The sequence below is a fragment of the Mus caroli genome, unplaced genomic scaffold (assembly GCF_978045245.1).
Source record: "Mus caroli unplaced genomic scaffold, Mus_caroli_1 scaffold_13, whole genome shotgun sequence".
NCBI lineage: Eukaryota > Metazoa > Chordata > Mammalia > Rodentia > Muridae > Mus > Mus caroli.
The window spans coordinates 38,832,925-38,847,030 of NW_028227268.1; the positions used below are offsets into that span (position 1 = coordinate 38,832,925).

At 43.5% G+C, this 14,106-nt stretch overlaps 1 protein-coding gene across 1 annotated transcript; it reads right to left on the bottom strand.

The window, feature by feature from the left end:
• Positions 1-1,388: 1,388 nt before the first annotated feature.
• Positions 1,389-2,239, bottom strand: LOC110289054 (WAP four-disulfide core domain protein 18-like). Its single transcript, XM_021155258.2, has 2 exons — positions 2,158-2,239; positions 1,389-1,537 (listed from the first exon to the last, which is right to left on the bottom strand). The coding sequence occupies exons 1-2, from the start codon at positions 2,237-2,239 to the stop codon at positions 1,389-1,391; spliced, it is 231 nt and encodes a 76-aa protein (XP_021010917.1).
• Positions 2,240-14,106: the final 11,867 nt, after the last annotated feature.

Consider the following 14,106-nt stretch of genomic DNA (forward strand, 5'->3'; position numbering starts at 1 on the left):
AATCTTCTGGGGCTGGCCATCATTCATGTTTATGAAGATTGAATCCATCTTCCACATGGCTGTCAACCATCTACAATACAGATTTGATTATGCCATTTCCTTTGCTAAGAAACCTCTAGTTGTTCAGCCCTTACTCTCTGCTTGGCAGCTCAATGCTGATTGGATGTGGGCTTGCTTTAGAATCTCCAACCCAGATACCACATTTAACTGGAACAATAAATCCCCGAACTCCCAACCTGGGCTCACAGTATCCCCATTGTCTGAACCTGACTCCCTTGTCTGGGGGGCTTTGAGTGTTCTAATTATTGATCTCCACTCTGACATCTTCCCTGACAAAGCTAGTAACCACTGTTAGAACTTACTAGAAACTGGTGCAAAGCTCACGCTGACATACATTTCTACAGTCTAGTTACACTTGCCTTTGTATCACCATTGTAACACATGCCTGCCTGACTTGAAGGTGTTTAGTAAATGAGTGTTCCCATTAACCTCATTGTCTTCTCCCTCCCAGGAACACTTCTTTTCCTGAAAGAGTCAACCCTTTTTGGCTGGGGTGGAGAAGAGTAAGATGTCCCAGTCTATGACCATGTGGGTCTAAGTTGTGGTGGCTTGTGTCACTTTAGTCATGGTGGAACTGTCTTTGCAGTGTAGAAGACACAGATCATGTAACCTGGTGTCTTTCTTTCTTCTTCTTCCAGTCCCTTTCTGTTGCACACATCCAGACTCTTGTGTGCAGCCAGTGGACAAAGACCAGGGGGCTGTCCAAGGAAAGTCCCCTGGAAACTGGCTCAGTCCCTTGGACATACCATGACAGGATGTTGTAGTATGGATGATAATGGCTCTTGTAGCCTTATATATTTGAATAATAGGTTCACAGGTTTTGGAACTTTGGAAATATATGTTGGGAGGTATGGATTTGTTGGAGGAATTGTATGTCAGGGGACAGGCTGGGAGGTTTCAGAGGCCCATATCCTTCCCAATTAGCTCATTCTCTGCTTCAGGATTGCTTTTAAAAATGTAAGCCTGAGCCGGGCGTGGTGGCGCATGCCTTTAATCCCAGCACTCGGGAGGCAGAGGCAGGCGGATTTCTGAGTTCGAGGCCAGCCTGGTCTACAAAGTGAGTTCCAGGACAGCCAGGGCTACACAGAGAAACCCTGTCTCGAAAAACAAAACAAAACAAAACAAAACAAAACAAAACAAAACAAAAGTAACCCTGCAGGCAATGTTCCAGTCCCATGCATACCTGCCTGCTACATTGTTCCCAAACACCAGGGACATGAACTTACTCTCTGAATCTATAAGTTCCCCCAAAACTTTTTTCTCTAAGATACCTTGGTCATGGTGTCCTATTACAACAATGGAAAAGTAAAACACAGGACTATACTCACTTAAAAGACAGGAGGTTTGCAGACATGACCACAGCTACTGCTACAGCACTTCATGTTGCCAGGGCATGATCTATCTCCCGAGCATCGTTCAACGCAAATTCCAACACTTTCTGGGGAATGCTTGGGACAAGCTCCAGGTTTTTCAAATTCTGAAATATACAGTGATGTTTATGTAGTCTGAAAACAGACATGAAACAAGGTGGAGAATTGATGACAGACAGCTGATGTCACATCACCTGCTGGAGAGCTTACTCTATAATGTCCTTTTACAACTCAGGGCTTTTCCCTCAGCTTCACCAGCTCCAGTCCTGCTCTAAAGCCAAGCTGTTGATTCAGACCCTCAGAGCATGTTCTCCACCTCCACAGCCTATGCAGTCTCAGTAGAAAGAAACTTCCACCATCGCAGCCTGTCTTTACACCACAGAAGATGCCATAAAATCTCTAATGACAGCCACACCTCTCTTTACACCAGACCCATCGTTCATCTCTGAGCAAGTGGGCCCACAGGTCCCAAATGCAAGGCATATCTCCAAACTAGGGGAGCTGTCCTGATTTCTTTGCAAGTTTCTCTCAAACTAACTCCCCTCCTTCCAGCCTCTGTCTTTAAGAAAGCTAAGGAATGCAGAATGATCACTCTATATAAGCCAAAGGGAGTGAGTCTGATCCAAGCAGTTGTCACATGGCTTTCCCTGTAATAGTACATCCCCAGGTCCTAGTGATCTTCTAGAGTCCCCTTTCTTTCCAGCTTGGATGCCCTTAACACACTTACTTTTGGGAGAAGACACTGCATAGGTAGTGTTCATCCCCACAGCAATCAAAGCCACCAGAAACCAGACTGTGGCTGTCTTCATGTTGGCTCTGGCTCGGCTGAACTCACGAAATAATTTATAGCCTCAGTAAAGCTAGAATTATGGGTGTGGGAGGAAGCAGTCAATGGGGAAATGTATGGTAACAAGAGCTTTCCAGAAAGTGCCTGCCCATCACTGAACTCCTTTTTCCAGTTTCATAAGTGACTTCTCTCTAATTGGTCTTTGGTGGATGCAAAACACAATCACAAAATAGTCCCGAACACATTTCAGTACCGTGTGAGTTGTTACACCACATCTTGGCCCTTGTGTGAATGATGAGCATGGGAAATATTTATTGCTGTGTAGCTCTGTGTCTCACAGTGAGAGCTGGAGCAGAGACACCCAATGAGGAGTATCAGGGCCCACCGGTGGCTTCCTGGACATCCAGCTAGGTAATGATGTAGCATTCTTTTGGGAAAGATGGGGTTTGTGTCCTTAGAGCTCTATAGATGAGAATCCTAAACACTGCAGAATCTAGGCCCCTCCTACCTGCAGATGTAGGAAATGAAGTCACTCCTGGAAAAATTAGATACCCAATGACTTCCAATTGGCAAGGCTCAGTTGAAAGTAAGTAGGCCAGCTCCCTGATGATGAGAGGTTATTTTTGACCAATGCTTTCCTATAAGTCAGGTCTTTTATACAGAAGGCTGCATATGTGAGCATTTGAGGGATGGGAAGCCTAGGAGAACATGCAGTGTCCCTTGTCCCTCAGCAGAGAGCCTAACTCTTTTGCTCTCCAGACTATATACTCTCAGAGACAAAATTGTAGCTGGAAAATCCAAGTCTGTGGAAAGATTCAGTCACCATGTGCTAGCTCTGCAGTGTCTTCTCTCTGTAGGGTTTCTTCTCAGGGTTTGAGGGGTTTGTGTGGTCACTTACTTTGCTCCCTTTATTTCTAGTCCTTCCTTTAGATTGAGGAGACATTCTAGGGTGTGTGTAACATTCCTCCTTTGTTGTGTGCTTGCTTTGTCTGAAACACAGGCGAGTTCATTAATATTTTTTGTAATGTTATAATTTATATAATATGTATAAAATCATACTATACAACAGTCGCATTTTTGTTTATTTGTTTCTTTTGTTCTTTTTTGTTTGTTAGCTTTTGTGACAGGATTTTTCTTTGCAGCCCTGAATGTCCTGGATTTTGCGCTGTAGACCAGGGTGACAAACTCAGATATCCACCTGCCTCTGCCTCCCCAATGCTGGAATTTAAGGAGCTCACAACCATCACTTGGCTTGAGATACAGCAGTTGTAATGGAAGCAACTGGCCAGACAGTTCTGCTTTCCTTGGCAGCCCAGGCCCAGGCAAACAGAGGAATATTTTTCTAACTTTAGTTATTAATATAAACTCTCAGATAACATACTATCCTCATATGTCCATATAAACATGTGTTACAGAAAAGACTGCTATTGGCTAACTGTCCACAGAAGAATTCAAGAGGCTTCAGAGTCCTGAGAAGCAGAGAAACAGAGAAATAATCTGGATTGATGAGAAAATGAACCAGGGTGTAGGAGAGAAGATGGAGAAACTGTGTTGGCTCCAAGTGAAGCCACTCCTTGTCTGCTGGGATCCTGGGGCTCAAAGTTCAAGGGAGTCTAGTGGGATGGCTCGGCTAATTAGAAAACTCAATACAGTGTGCACGCACACAACACACACAAACACACAAACAAGACTTCAACAAAAAGAATGCTAAGGATAGTTTATTTTGTACATGAACACATTAAGAAACTGTTCCAAGATTATAGATCTTCCTCTTCTAAGAATGCAATTCTAGGTCTAGGCAGTAGCCTAGCAATGGATTAAGAAGAAATGTGATCAGTTATGCTTATGAAGACCAGATCCATCTTCCACAGGGCTGTCATTTGAAATAGAGATTTGATCATGACAGTTTCTCTGCTTATAACCTTCTGGTTGTTCAGCGCTCACTCTCTGCTCATTAGCTCATTGCAGATTGAATGTGGGTTTTTTGTAGGGTCCCTCACCCAGACATCATGCTATCACATGCAACCTTTACATATCTCCAAAGGAGGGTCCACATTTATCCCTGGCTGATCCTGCCTCCCTTGTCTGCTAGGCTTTGTGTGTCCTAACTTCAGCTTCTCCTAGTTGAATTCCACTCTGAATTTTTCCCAGGCAAAACTAGTCACCACTGTTAGTACTTACTAGAAAGTGGTGCAGAGCTTATGCTAACACACAGTATGTTTCTACAGTCTAGTTACATTAGTCTTTGAATCTCCTTTCTAGCACATGCCTGCCTGACACAGAGAGCATTCGATAAATGAAAGTTTCCTTTAACATCATTGTCTTCACCCTCCCAGAAACATGTGTTTTCCTGAGAGAGTTGAACCTTTTTGACCGATGGAGAGAGTGTATGATATCCTATGTTATGACCATATGGCCCTATGTTATGATGACTTTTGTGCCCTTTAATAACTGTGAGATCGTTTCTGCACAGTAGAGGGCTCTGTCCATTCTTCCCACCATGATTGTCAAGGATTCATTCTCTGAACCTCTAAGTTCCTAATAAACTGTTTCTTCTGTAAGGTCCCTTGATCCTGATCTTAGTACAACAATAGAAAAACAAACAAGAATACTAACTTTAAAGTGCTGTATACGATCCGGCCGGATCAGCGCCTGAGTAGCGGGAGCGCAGGGTTGCCTGACACCCACCAGCTACCCACGACCCCCGCCGCAGGATTTTGGGACTGCTGGTGAGTGGAACACAGCTTCAGCTCCAATCCAATTGCGCGGGACCTGAGACTGCATTAGTTAGGGAAGCAGAAACCGGCCTGAGTAGGGCCACAGGCCACATCCGGCCGGATCAGCGCCGGGGTAGCAGGAGCGCAGGGTTGCCTGACACCCGCCAGCTACCCACGACCCCCGCCGCAGGATTTTGGGACTGCTGGTGAGTGGAACACAGCTTCAGCTCCAATCCAATTGCGCGGGACCTGAGACTGCATTAGTTAGGGAAGCAGAAACCGGCCTGAGTAGGGCCACAAGCCTCATCCGGCCAGATCAGCGCCGGGGTAGCGGGAGCGCAGGGTTGCCTGACACCCGCCAGCTACCCACGACCCCTGCCGCAGGATTTTGGGACTGCTGGTGAGTGGAACACAGCTTCTGCTCCAGTCCAATCACGCGGGACCTGAGACTGCTCTGGTTGGGGAGAGAGAAATCCGGCCTACATAGGGCCACAACCCTCTTCCGGTCAGAAAAGCACCGGGGCAGCTGGGGCGCAGGGTCGGCTGACACTCACCAGCTACCCACAACACCCGCCACAGGATCTTAAGACTTCTGGTGAGTGGAGCACAGCTTCTGCTAAAATCCAATTGCGCGGGACCTGAGACTGCATTAGTTAGGGAAGCAGAAACCGGCCTGAGTAGGGCCACAGGCCTCATCCGGCTGGATCAGCGCCGGGGTAGCGGGAGCGCAGGGTTGCCTGACACCCGCCAGCTACCCACGACCCCCGCCGCAGGATTTTGGGACTGCTGGTGAGTGGAACACAGCTTCTGCTCCAATCCAATTGCGCGGGACCTGAGACTGCATTAGTTAGGGAAGCAGAAACCGGCCTGAGTAGGGCCACAGGCCTCATCCGGCCAGATCAGCGCCGGGGTAGCGGGAGCGCAGGGTTGCCTGACACCCGCCAGCTACCCACGACCCCCGCCGCAGGATTTTGGGACTGCTGGTGAGTGGAACACAGCTTCTGCTCCAATCCAATTGCGCGGAACCTGAGACTGCATTAGTTAGGGAAGCAGAAACCGGCCTGAGTAGGGCCACAGGCCTCATCCGGCCAGATCAGCGCCGGGGTAGCGGGAGCGCAGGGTTGCCTGACACCCGCCAGCTACCCACGACCCCCGCCGCAGGATTTTGGGACTGCTGGTGAGCGGAACACAGCTTCTGTTCCAGCCCAATCACGCGGGACCTGAGACTGCTCTGGTTGGGGAGAGAGAAATCCGGCCTACATAGGGCCACAACCCTCTTCCGGTCAGAAAAGCACCGGGGCAGCTGGGGCGCAGGGTCGGCTGACACTCACCAGCTACCCACAACACCCACCACAGGATCTTAAGACTTCTGGAGAGTGGAACACAGCTTCTGCTCCAATCCAATTGCACGCGGGACCAGAGACTGCATTAGTTAGGGAAGCAGAAAAACGGCCTGTGTAGGACCACAGGCCTCTTCCGGCTGGACCAGCACCGGGGTACCGTCAGCTACCCACGACCCCCGCCGCAGGATTTAGAGACTGCTGGTGAGTGGAACACAGCTTCTGCTCCAATCTTTAAACAGTGACAACGATAACAACTAACCCCAGAGATTTCCAGATGGCGAAAGGTAAACGTAATAATCTTACTAACAGAAACCAAGACCACTCACCATCATCAGAACCCAGCACCCCCACTTCGCCCAGTCCAGGGCACCCCAACACACCGGAAAAGCTAGACACGGATTTAAAAGCATATCTCCTGATGATGATAGAGAACTTCAAGAAGGACTTTAATAACACACTTAAAGAAATGCAGGAGAACACTGCTAAACAGGCAGAAGACAATAAAGAGAAAGCACAAAAATCCCTTAAAGAATTGCAGGAGAACACTGCTAAAGAGTTACAAATCCTTAAAGAAAAACACGATAACATAATCAAACAGGTAGAAGTCCTTACAGAAAAACAGGAAAACACATCCAAACAGATGATGGAAATGAACAAAACCATACTAGACCTAAAAAGGGAAGTAGACACAATAAAGAAAACCCAAAATGAGGCAACACTGGAGATAGAAACCCTAGGAAAGAAATCTGGAACCATAGATACGAGCATCAGCAACAGAATACAAGAGATGGAAGAGAGAATCTCAGGTGCAGAAGATTCCATAGAGAACATCGGCACAACAATCAAGGAAAATGTAAAATGCAAAAAGATCCTAACTCAAAACATCCAAGAAATACAGGACGCAATGAGAAGACCAAACCTATGGATAATAGGAGTGGATGAGAATGAAGATTTTCAACTCAAAGGACCAGCAAACATCTTCAACAAAATTATAGAAGAAAACTTCCCAAATCTAAAGAAAGAGATGCCCATGAACATACAAGAAGCCTACAGAACTCCAAATAGACTGGACCAGAAAAGAAATACCTCCCGACACATAATAATCAGAGCAACAAATGCTCTAAATAAAGATAGAATAGTAAAAGCAGTAAGAGAAAAAGGCCAAGTAACATATAAAGGCAAGCCTATCAGAATTACACCAGATTTTTCACCAGAGACTATGAAAGCCAGAAGATCCTGGACGGATATTATACAGACACTAAAAGAACACAAACTCCAGCCCAGGCTACTATACCCAGCCAAACTCTCAATTAACATAGATGGATAAACCAAAGTATTCCACGACAAAACCAAATTCACACATTATCTCTCCACAAATCCAGCCCTTCAAAGGGTAATAACAGAAAAAAACCAATACAAGGACAGGAACCACGCCCTAGAAACAACAAGAAGGTAATCCCTCAACAAACCTAAAAGAAGACAGCCACAAGAACAGAATGCCAACTTTAACAACAAAAATAACAGGAAACAACAATTACTTTTCCTTAATATCTCTTAATATCAATGGACTCAACTCCCCGATAAAAAGACATAGACTAACAAACTGTCTACACAAACAAGACCCAACATTTTGCTGCTTACAGGAAACTCATCTCAGAGAAAAGGATAGACACTACCTCAGAATGAAAGGCTGGAAAACAATTTTCCAAGCAAATGGCATGAAGAAACAAGCTGGAGTAGCCATTCTAATATCTGATAAGATTGACTTCCAACCCAAAGTCATTAAAAAAGACAGGGAGGGACACTTCATACTCATCAAAGGTAAAATCCTCCAAGAGGAACTATCAATCCTGAATATCTATGCTCCAAATACAAAGGCAGCCACATTCATTAAAGAAACTTTAGTAAAGCTCAAAGCACACATTGCACCTCACACAATAATAGTGGGAGACTTCAACACACCACTTTCACCAATGGACAGATCATGGAAACAGAAACTAAACAGGGACACAGTGAAACTAAGAGAAATTATGAATCAAATGGATCTGGCAGATATCTACAGAACATTCTATCCTAAAACAAAAGGATATACCTTCTTCTCAGCACCTCATGGTACCTTCTCCAAAATTGACCACATAATTGGTCACAAAGCAGGCCTCAACAGATATAAAAATATTGAAATTGTCCCATGCATCCTATCAGATCACCATGGCCTAAGGCTGATCTTCAATAACAAAATAAATAATAGAAAGCCAACCTTCACGTGGAAACTGAACAACACTCTTCTCAATGATACCTTGGTCAAGGAAGGAATAAAGAAAGAAATTAAGGACTTTTTAGAGTTCAATGAAAATGAAGCCACAACATACCCAAACTTATGGGACGCAATGAAAGCATTTCTAAGAGGAAAACTCATAGCTCTGAGTGCCTCCAAAAGGAAACTAGAGAGAGCACACATTAGCAGCTTGACAACACACCTAAAAGCACTAGAACAAAAGGAAGCAAATTCACCCAAGAGGAGTAGACGGCAGGAAATAATCAAACTCAGGGGTGAAATCAACCAAGTGGAAACAAGAAAAACTATTCAAAGAATCAACCAATCAAGGAGCTGGTTCTTTGAGAAAATCAACAAGATAGATAAACCCTTAGCCAGACTCACTAGAGGGCACAGGGAAAGCATCCTAATTAACAAAATCAGAAATGAAAAAGGAGACATAACAACAGATCCTGAAGACATCCAAAACACCATCAGATCCTTCTACCAAAGGCTATACTCAACAAAACTGGAGAACCTGGATGAAATGGAGAAGTTCCTAGACAGATACCAGGTACCAAAGTTGAATCAAGATCAGGTTAATGATCTAAACAGCCCTATATCCCCCAAAGAAATAGAAGCAGTCATTAATAGTCTCCCAACTAAAAAAAGCCCAGGACCAGATGGGTTTAGTGCAGAGTTCTATCAGACCTTCAAAGAAGATCTAATCCCAGTTCTTCACAAACTATTCCACAAAATAGAAACAGAAGGTACTCTACCCAACTCATTCTATGAAGCCACAATTACTCTGATACCTAAACCACAAAAAGACCCAACAAAGATAGAAAACTTCAGACCAATATCCCTTATGAATATTGATGCAAAAATCCTCAATAAAGTTCTTGCTAACCGAATCCAAGAACACATCAAAACAATCATCCATCCTGACCAAGTAGGTTTCATCCCAGGGATGCAGGGATGGTTCAATATACGGAAATCCATCAACGTAATCCAGTATATAAACAAACTCAAAGACAAAAACCACTTGGTCATCTCCTTAGATGCGGAAAAAGCATTTGACAAGATCCAACACCCATTCATGATAAAAGTCTTGGAAAGATCAGGAATTCAAGGCCCATACCTAAACATGATAAAAGCAATCTACAGCAAACCAGTAGCCAACATCAAAGTAAATGGTGAGAAGCTTGAAGCAATCCCTCTAAAATCAGGGACTAGACAAGGCTGTCCACTTTCTCCATACCTATTCAACATTGTACTTGAAGTCCTAGCCAGAGCAATTCGACAACAAAAGGAGATCAAAGGGATACAAATTGGAAAAGATGAAGTCAAAATATCACTTTTTGCAGATGATATGATAGTATATATAAGTGACCCTAAAAATTCCACCAGAGAACTCCTAAGCCTGATAAACAGCTTCGGTGAAGTAGCTGGATATAAAATTAACTCAAACAAATCAATGGCCTTTCTCTACACAAAGAATAAACAGGCTGAGAAAGAAATTAGGGAAACAACACCCTTCTCAATAGTCACAAATAATATAAAATATCTTGGCGTGACTCTAACTAAGGAAGTGAAAGATCTGTATAATAAAAACTTCAAGTCTCTGAAGAAAGAAATTATAGAAGATCTCAGAAGATGGAAAGATCTCCCATGCTCATGGATTGGCAGGATCAACATTGTAAAAATGGCTATCTTGCCAAAAGCAATCTACAGATTCAATGCAATCCCCATCAAAATTCCAAATCAATTCTTCAACGAATTAGAAAGTGCAATCTGCAAATTCATCTGGAATAACAAAAAACCTAGGATAGCAAAAACTCTTCTCAAGGATAAAAGAACCTCTGGTGGAATCACCATGCCGGACCTAAAGCTCTACTACAGAGCAATTGTGATAAAAACTGCATGGTACTGGTATAGTGACAGACAAATAGACCAATGGAATAGAATTGAAGACCCAGAAATGAACCCACACACCTACGGTCACTTGATCTTCGACAAGGGAGCTAAAAACATCCAGTGGAAGAAAGACAGCATTTTCAACAAATGGTGCTGGCACAACTGGTTGTTAACATGTAGAAGAATGCGAATCGATCCATTCCTATCTCCTTGTACTAAGGTCAAGTCTAAGTGGATCAAGGAACTTCACATAAAACCAGAGACACTGAAACTTATAGAGGAGAAAGTGGGGAAAAGCCTTGAAGATATGGGCACAGGGGAAAAATTCCTGAATAGAACAGTAATGGCTTGTGCTGTAAGATCGAGAATTGACAAGTGGGACCTCATGAAACTACAAAGCTTCTGCAAGGCTAAAGACACCATCAATAAGACAAAAAAACCACCAACAGATTGGGAAAGGATCTTCACCTATCCTAAATCAGATAAGGGACTAATATCCAATATATATAAAGAACTCAAGAAGGTGGACTCCAGAAAGTCAAATAACCCCATTAAAAAATGGGGCTCAGAACTGAACAAAGAATTCTCACCTGAGGAATACCAAATGGCAGAGAAGCACCTGAAAAAATGTTCAACATCCTTAATCATCAGGGAAATGCAAATCAAAACAACCCTGAGATTCCACCTCACACCAGTCAGAATGGCTAAGATCAAAAATTCAGGTGACAGCAGATGCTGGCGAGGATGTGGAGAAAGAGGAACACTCCTCCATTGTTGGTGGGATTGCAAGCTTGTACAACCACTCTGGAAATCAGTCTGGCGGTTCCTCAGAAAATTGGACATAGTACTACCGGAGGATCCAGCAATACCTCTCCTGGGCATATTTCCAGAAGATGTCCCAACCGGTAAAAAGGACACATGCTCCACTATGTTCATAGCAGCCCTATTTATAATAGCCAGAAGCTGGAAAGAACCCAGATGTCCCTCAACAGAGGAATGGATACAGAAATTATGGTACATTTACACAATGGAGTACTACTCAGCTATTAAAAAGAATGAATTTATGAAATTCCTAGCCAAATGGATGGACCTGGAGGGCATCATCTTGAGTGAAGTAACACAATCACAAAAGAACTCACACAATATGTATTCATTGATAAGTGGATATTAGCCCAAAACTTAGGATACCCAAGATATAAGATACAATTTGATAAACGCATGAAACTCAAGAAGAATGAAGACCAAAGTGTGGACACTGTGCACCTTCTTAGAATTGGGAACAAAACACCCAGGGAAGGAGTTACAGAGACAAAGTTCGTAGCTGTGATGAAAGGATGGACCATTTAGAGACTGCTGTATCCAGGGATCCGTCCCATAATCAGCTTCTAAACGCTGACACCATTGCATACACTAGCAAGATTTTGCTGAAAGGACCCAAATATAGCTGTCTCTTGTGAGACGATGCCGGGGCCTAGCAAACACAGGAGTGGATGTTCACAGTCAGCTATTGGATGTATCACAGGGCTCCCAATGGAGAAGCTAGAGAAAGTACCCAAGGAGCTAAAGGGATATGCAACCCTATTGTTGGAACAACATGATGTACTAACCAGAACCCTGGAGCTCTTGTCTCTAGCTGCATATGTATCGAAAGATGGCCTAGTCGGCCATCAATGGAAAGAGAGGCCCATTGGACTTGCAAACTTTATATGCCCCAATATAGGGGAATGCCAGGGCCAAAAGAATGGGAATGGGTGGGTAGGGAAGTGGGGGGCGCTATGGGGGACTTTTGGGATAGTATTGGAAATGTAATTGAGGAAAATATGCAATAAAAATATAAAAAAAAAGGAAAAGTAAAAAAAAAAAAAATAAAGTGCTGTATACTCAGGTGATACGCAAATGCAACCACCTTCAATGTTGCAGCATTCTGGTCATTGGGGCATGATTCATCTCCTGTCTATTCATCAAAAAACAATCTCCAAAACTTTGTGTTGGCCACTTGGGACAAGTTCCAGTTTTTTTTTTTAATTCTGAAATATATAATGATGTTTATGGAACCTGAAGAAGTCAGAAAGACATGGTTTTAAATTGGTGCTAGATGTCTGAAGACTCATCACCTGCAGAAGACCAGCCTACTCTCTATCCTCCTTTGCATGCCAGGGCTGGATCCAGTTCTGTTCTTAAGTCTAGCTGTTGATTCTGATATTGGGAGAGTGTTCTCCCCCTTCACAACCTATGCAGCCTCAGTAGAAAGATCCTTCCACCATCACAGACCCTCCTTTGCATTTTAGGACATGCCATAAAATCTCTAATAGTCACACTCTCTTATCACACCAGACTCATGGTTGCTCTCTGAGTAAGAACTCCCACAAGTCCCAAAAGCAAGGAACATCTATAAACTAGAGGAGCTGCTCTGATCTCTAGGCCAGCTTCTCTCAGACTACTCTCCAACCTGTGACTCTTAGAAAGATAAGGAATGCAGAGTGATTAGTCTTATAGGCCAAAGGGTGTGAAGATGAGCCAAGCAGTTGACACATGGCATTTCTTCCTGCTAGCTCATGGCCATGTCTTCGTAGTCTTTGAGTCTTCTCTCTTTTCTGTTTGGAACTCCTTAACACACTTACTTTTGGGAGAAGGATAAGCACGGGCAATGTTCATCCCAATGGTGATGAAATTCACCAGAACTAAGATGATGGCTGTCTTCATGTTGGCTCTGGCTGGTCTCAACTCATGAAGCAATTTTATACCCACAGTAAAGCTAGACGTTTGGGTACGAGAATAGGCAGTCAATGAGGAATTCTCTCTCTCTCTATTTATATATAAATATATAGAAAGAGCTTTCAAGAAGATGCCTGCCACTCAACTGCCTCCTGTATCTGTTTCATAACTGACTTCTGTCTCTAATAGTCTCGTAGATGCAAATGATACCCATTAAAGAGTAAAAACACATTTCCAAGTATGTTACCTGTTATATCACAGCTTGGTCCTTGTATGGATAATGAGCAAAAGAAATATTCGTTTCTGGGTAGATCAGTATGTCAGATTGTTAGCTGAAGTAGAGATGCTCAGTGAGGAGTATCAGGGCCTTTCTATGGGCTTTCTTGTCATCTCTATCTATAACAATGTGGCCTGCTTCTGGAAAGATGGTGCTTGAGTCCTGTTGAGCTCTATAGATGAGACTCCTAAACAGGTGTGGAATCTAGTTCCCTATTACCTACAGATTTACACAATGAAGTCACACCTATACAAAATGGACAGTCAGCCTTCAATTGGCTAGGGCCAGTTAAAATTTAGGGTGCAGATTCCATTATGATGGCTGGATGTCTTTGATCAATGCTTTTTTGTAAGTCAAGACTTCATACAGAAGGCTGCATATGTGAGCAGTGAAGGTATGCGAGCCCTAGGAGAAGATGCAGTGTCTTTTGTCCAAAAGCAGAAAGCCTGACTCTTTTGCTATATCTAATATATATATATATATATATATATATATAGAGAGAGAGAGAGAGAGAGAGAGAGAACTGTAAGGAGCATTGGGAATGGCTCAGATGTAGCATGGCTTGATTTGCAATTATCTTCTCCCTTATTGTATGATTCTTTCTCAGGGATTGTGTGGTCTCCCACTTTATTCCATGTGTTTTTAGTCCTTCCTTCAGATATGGGA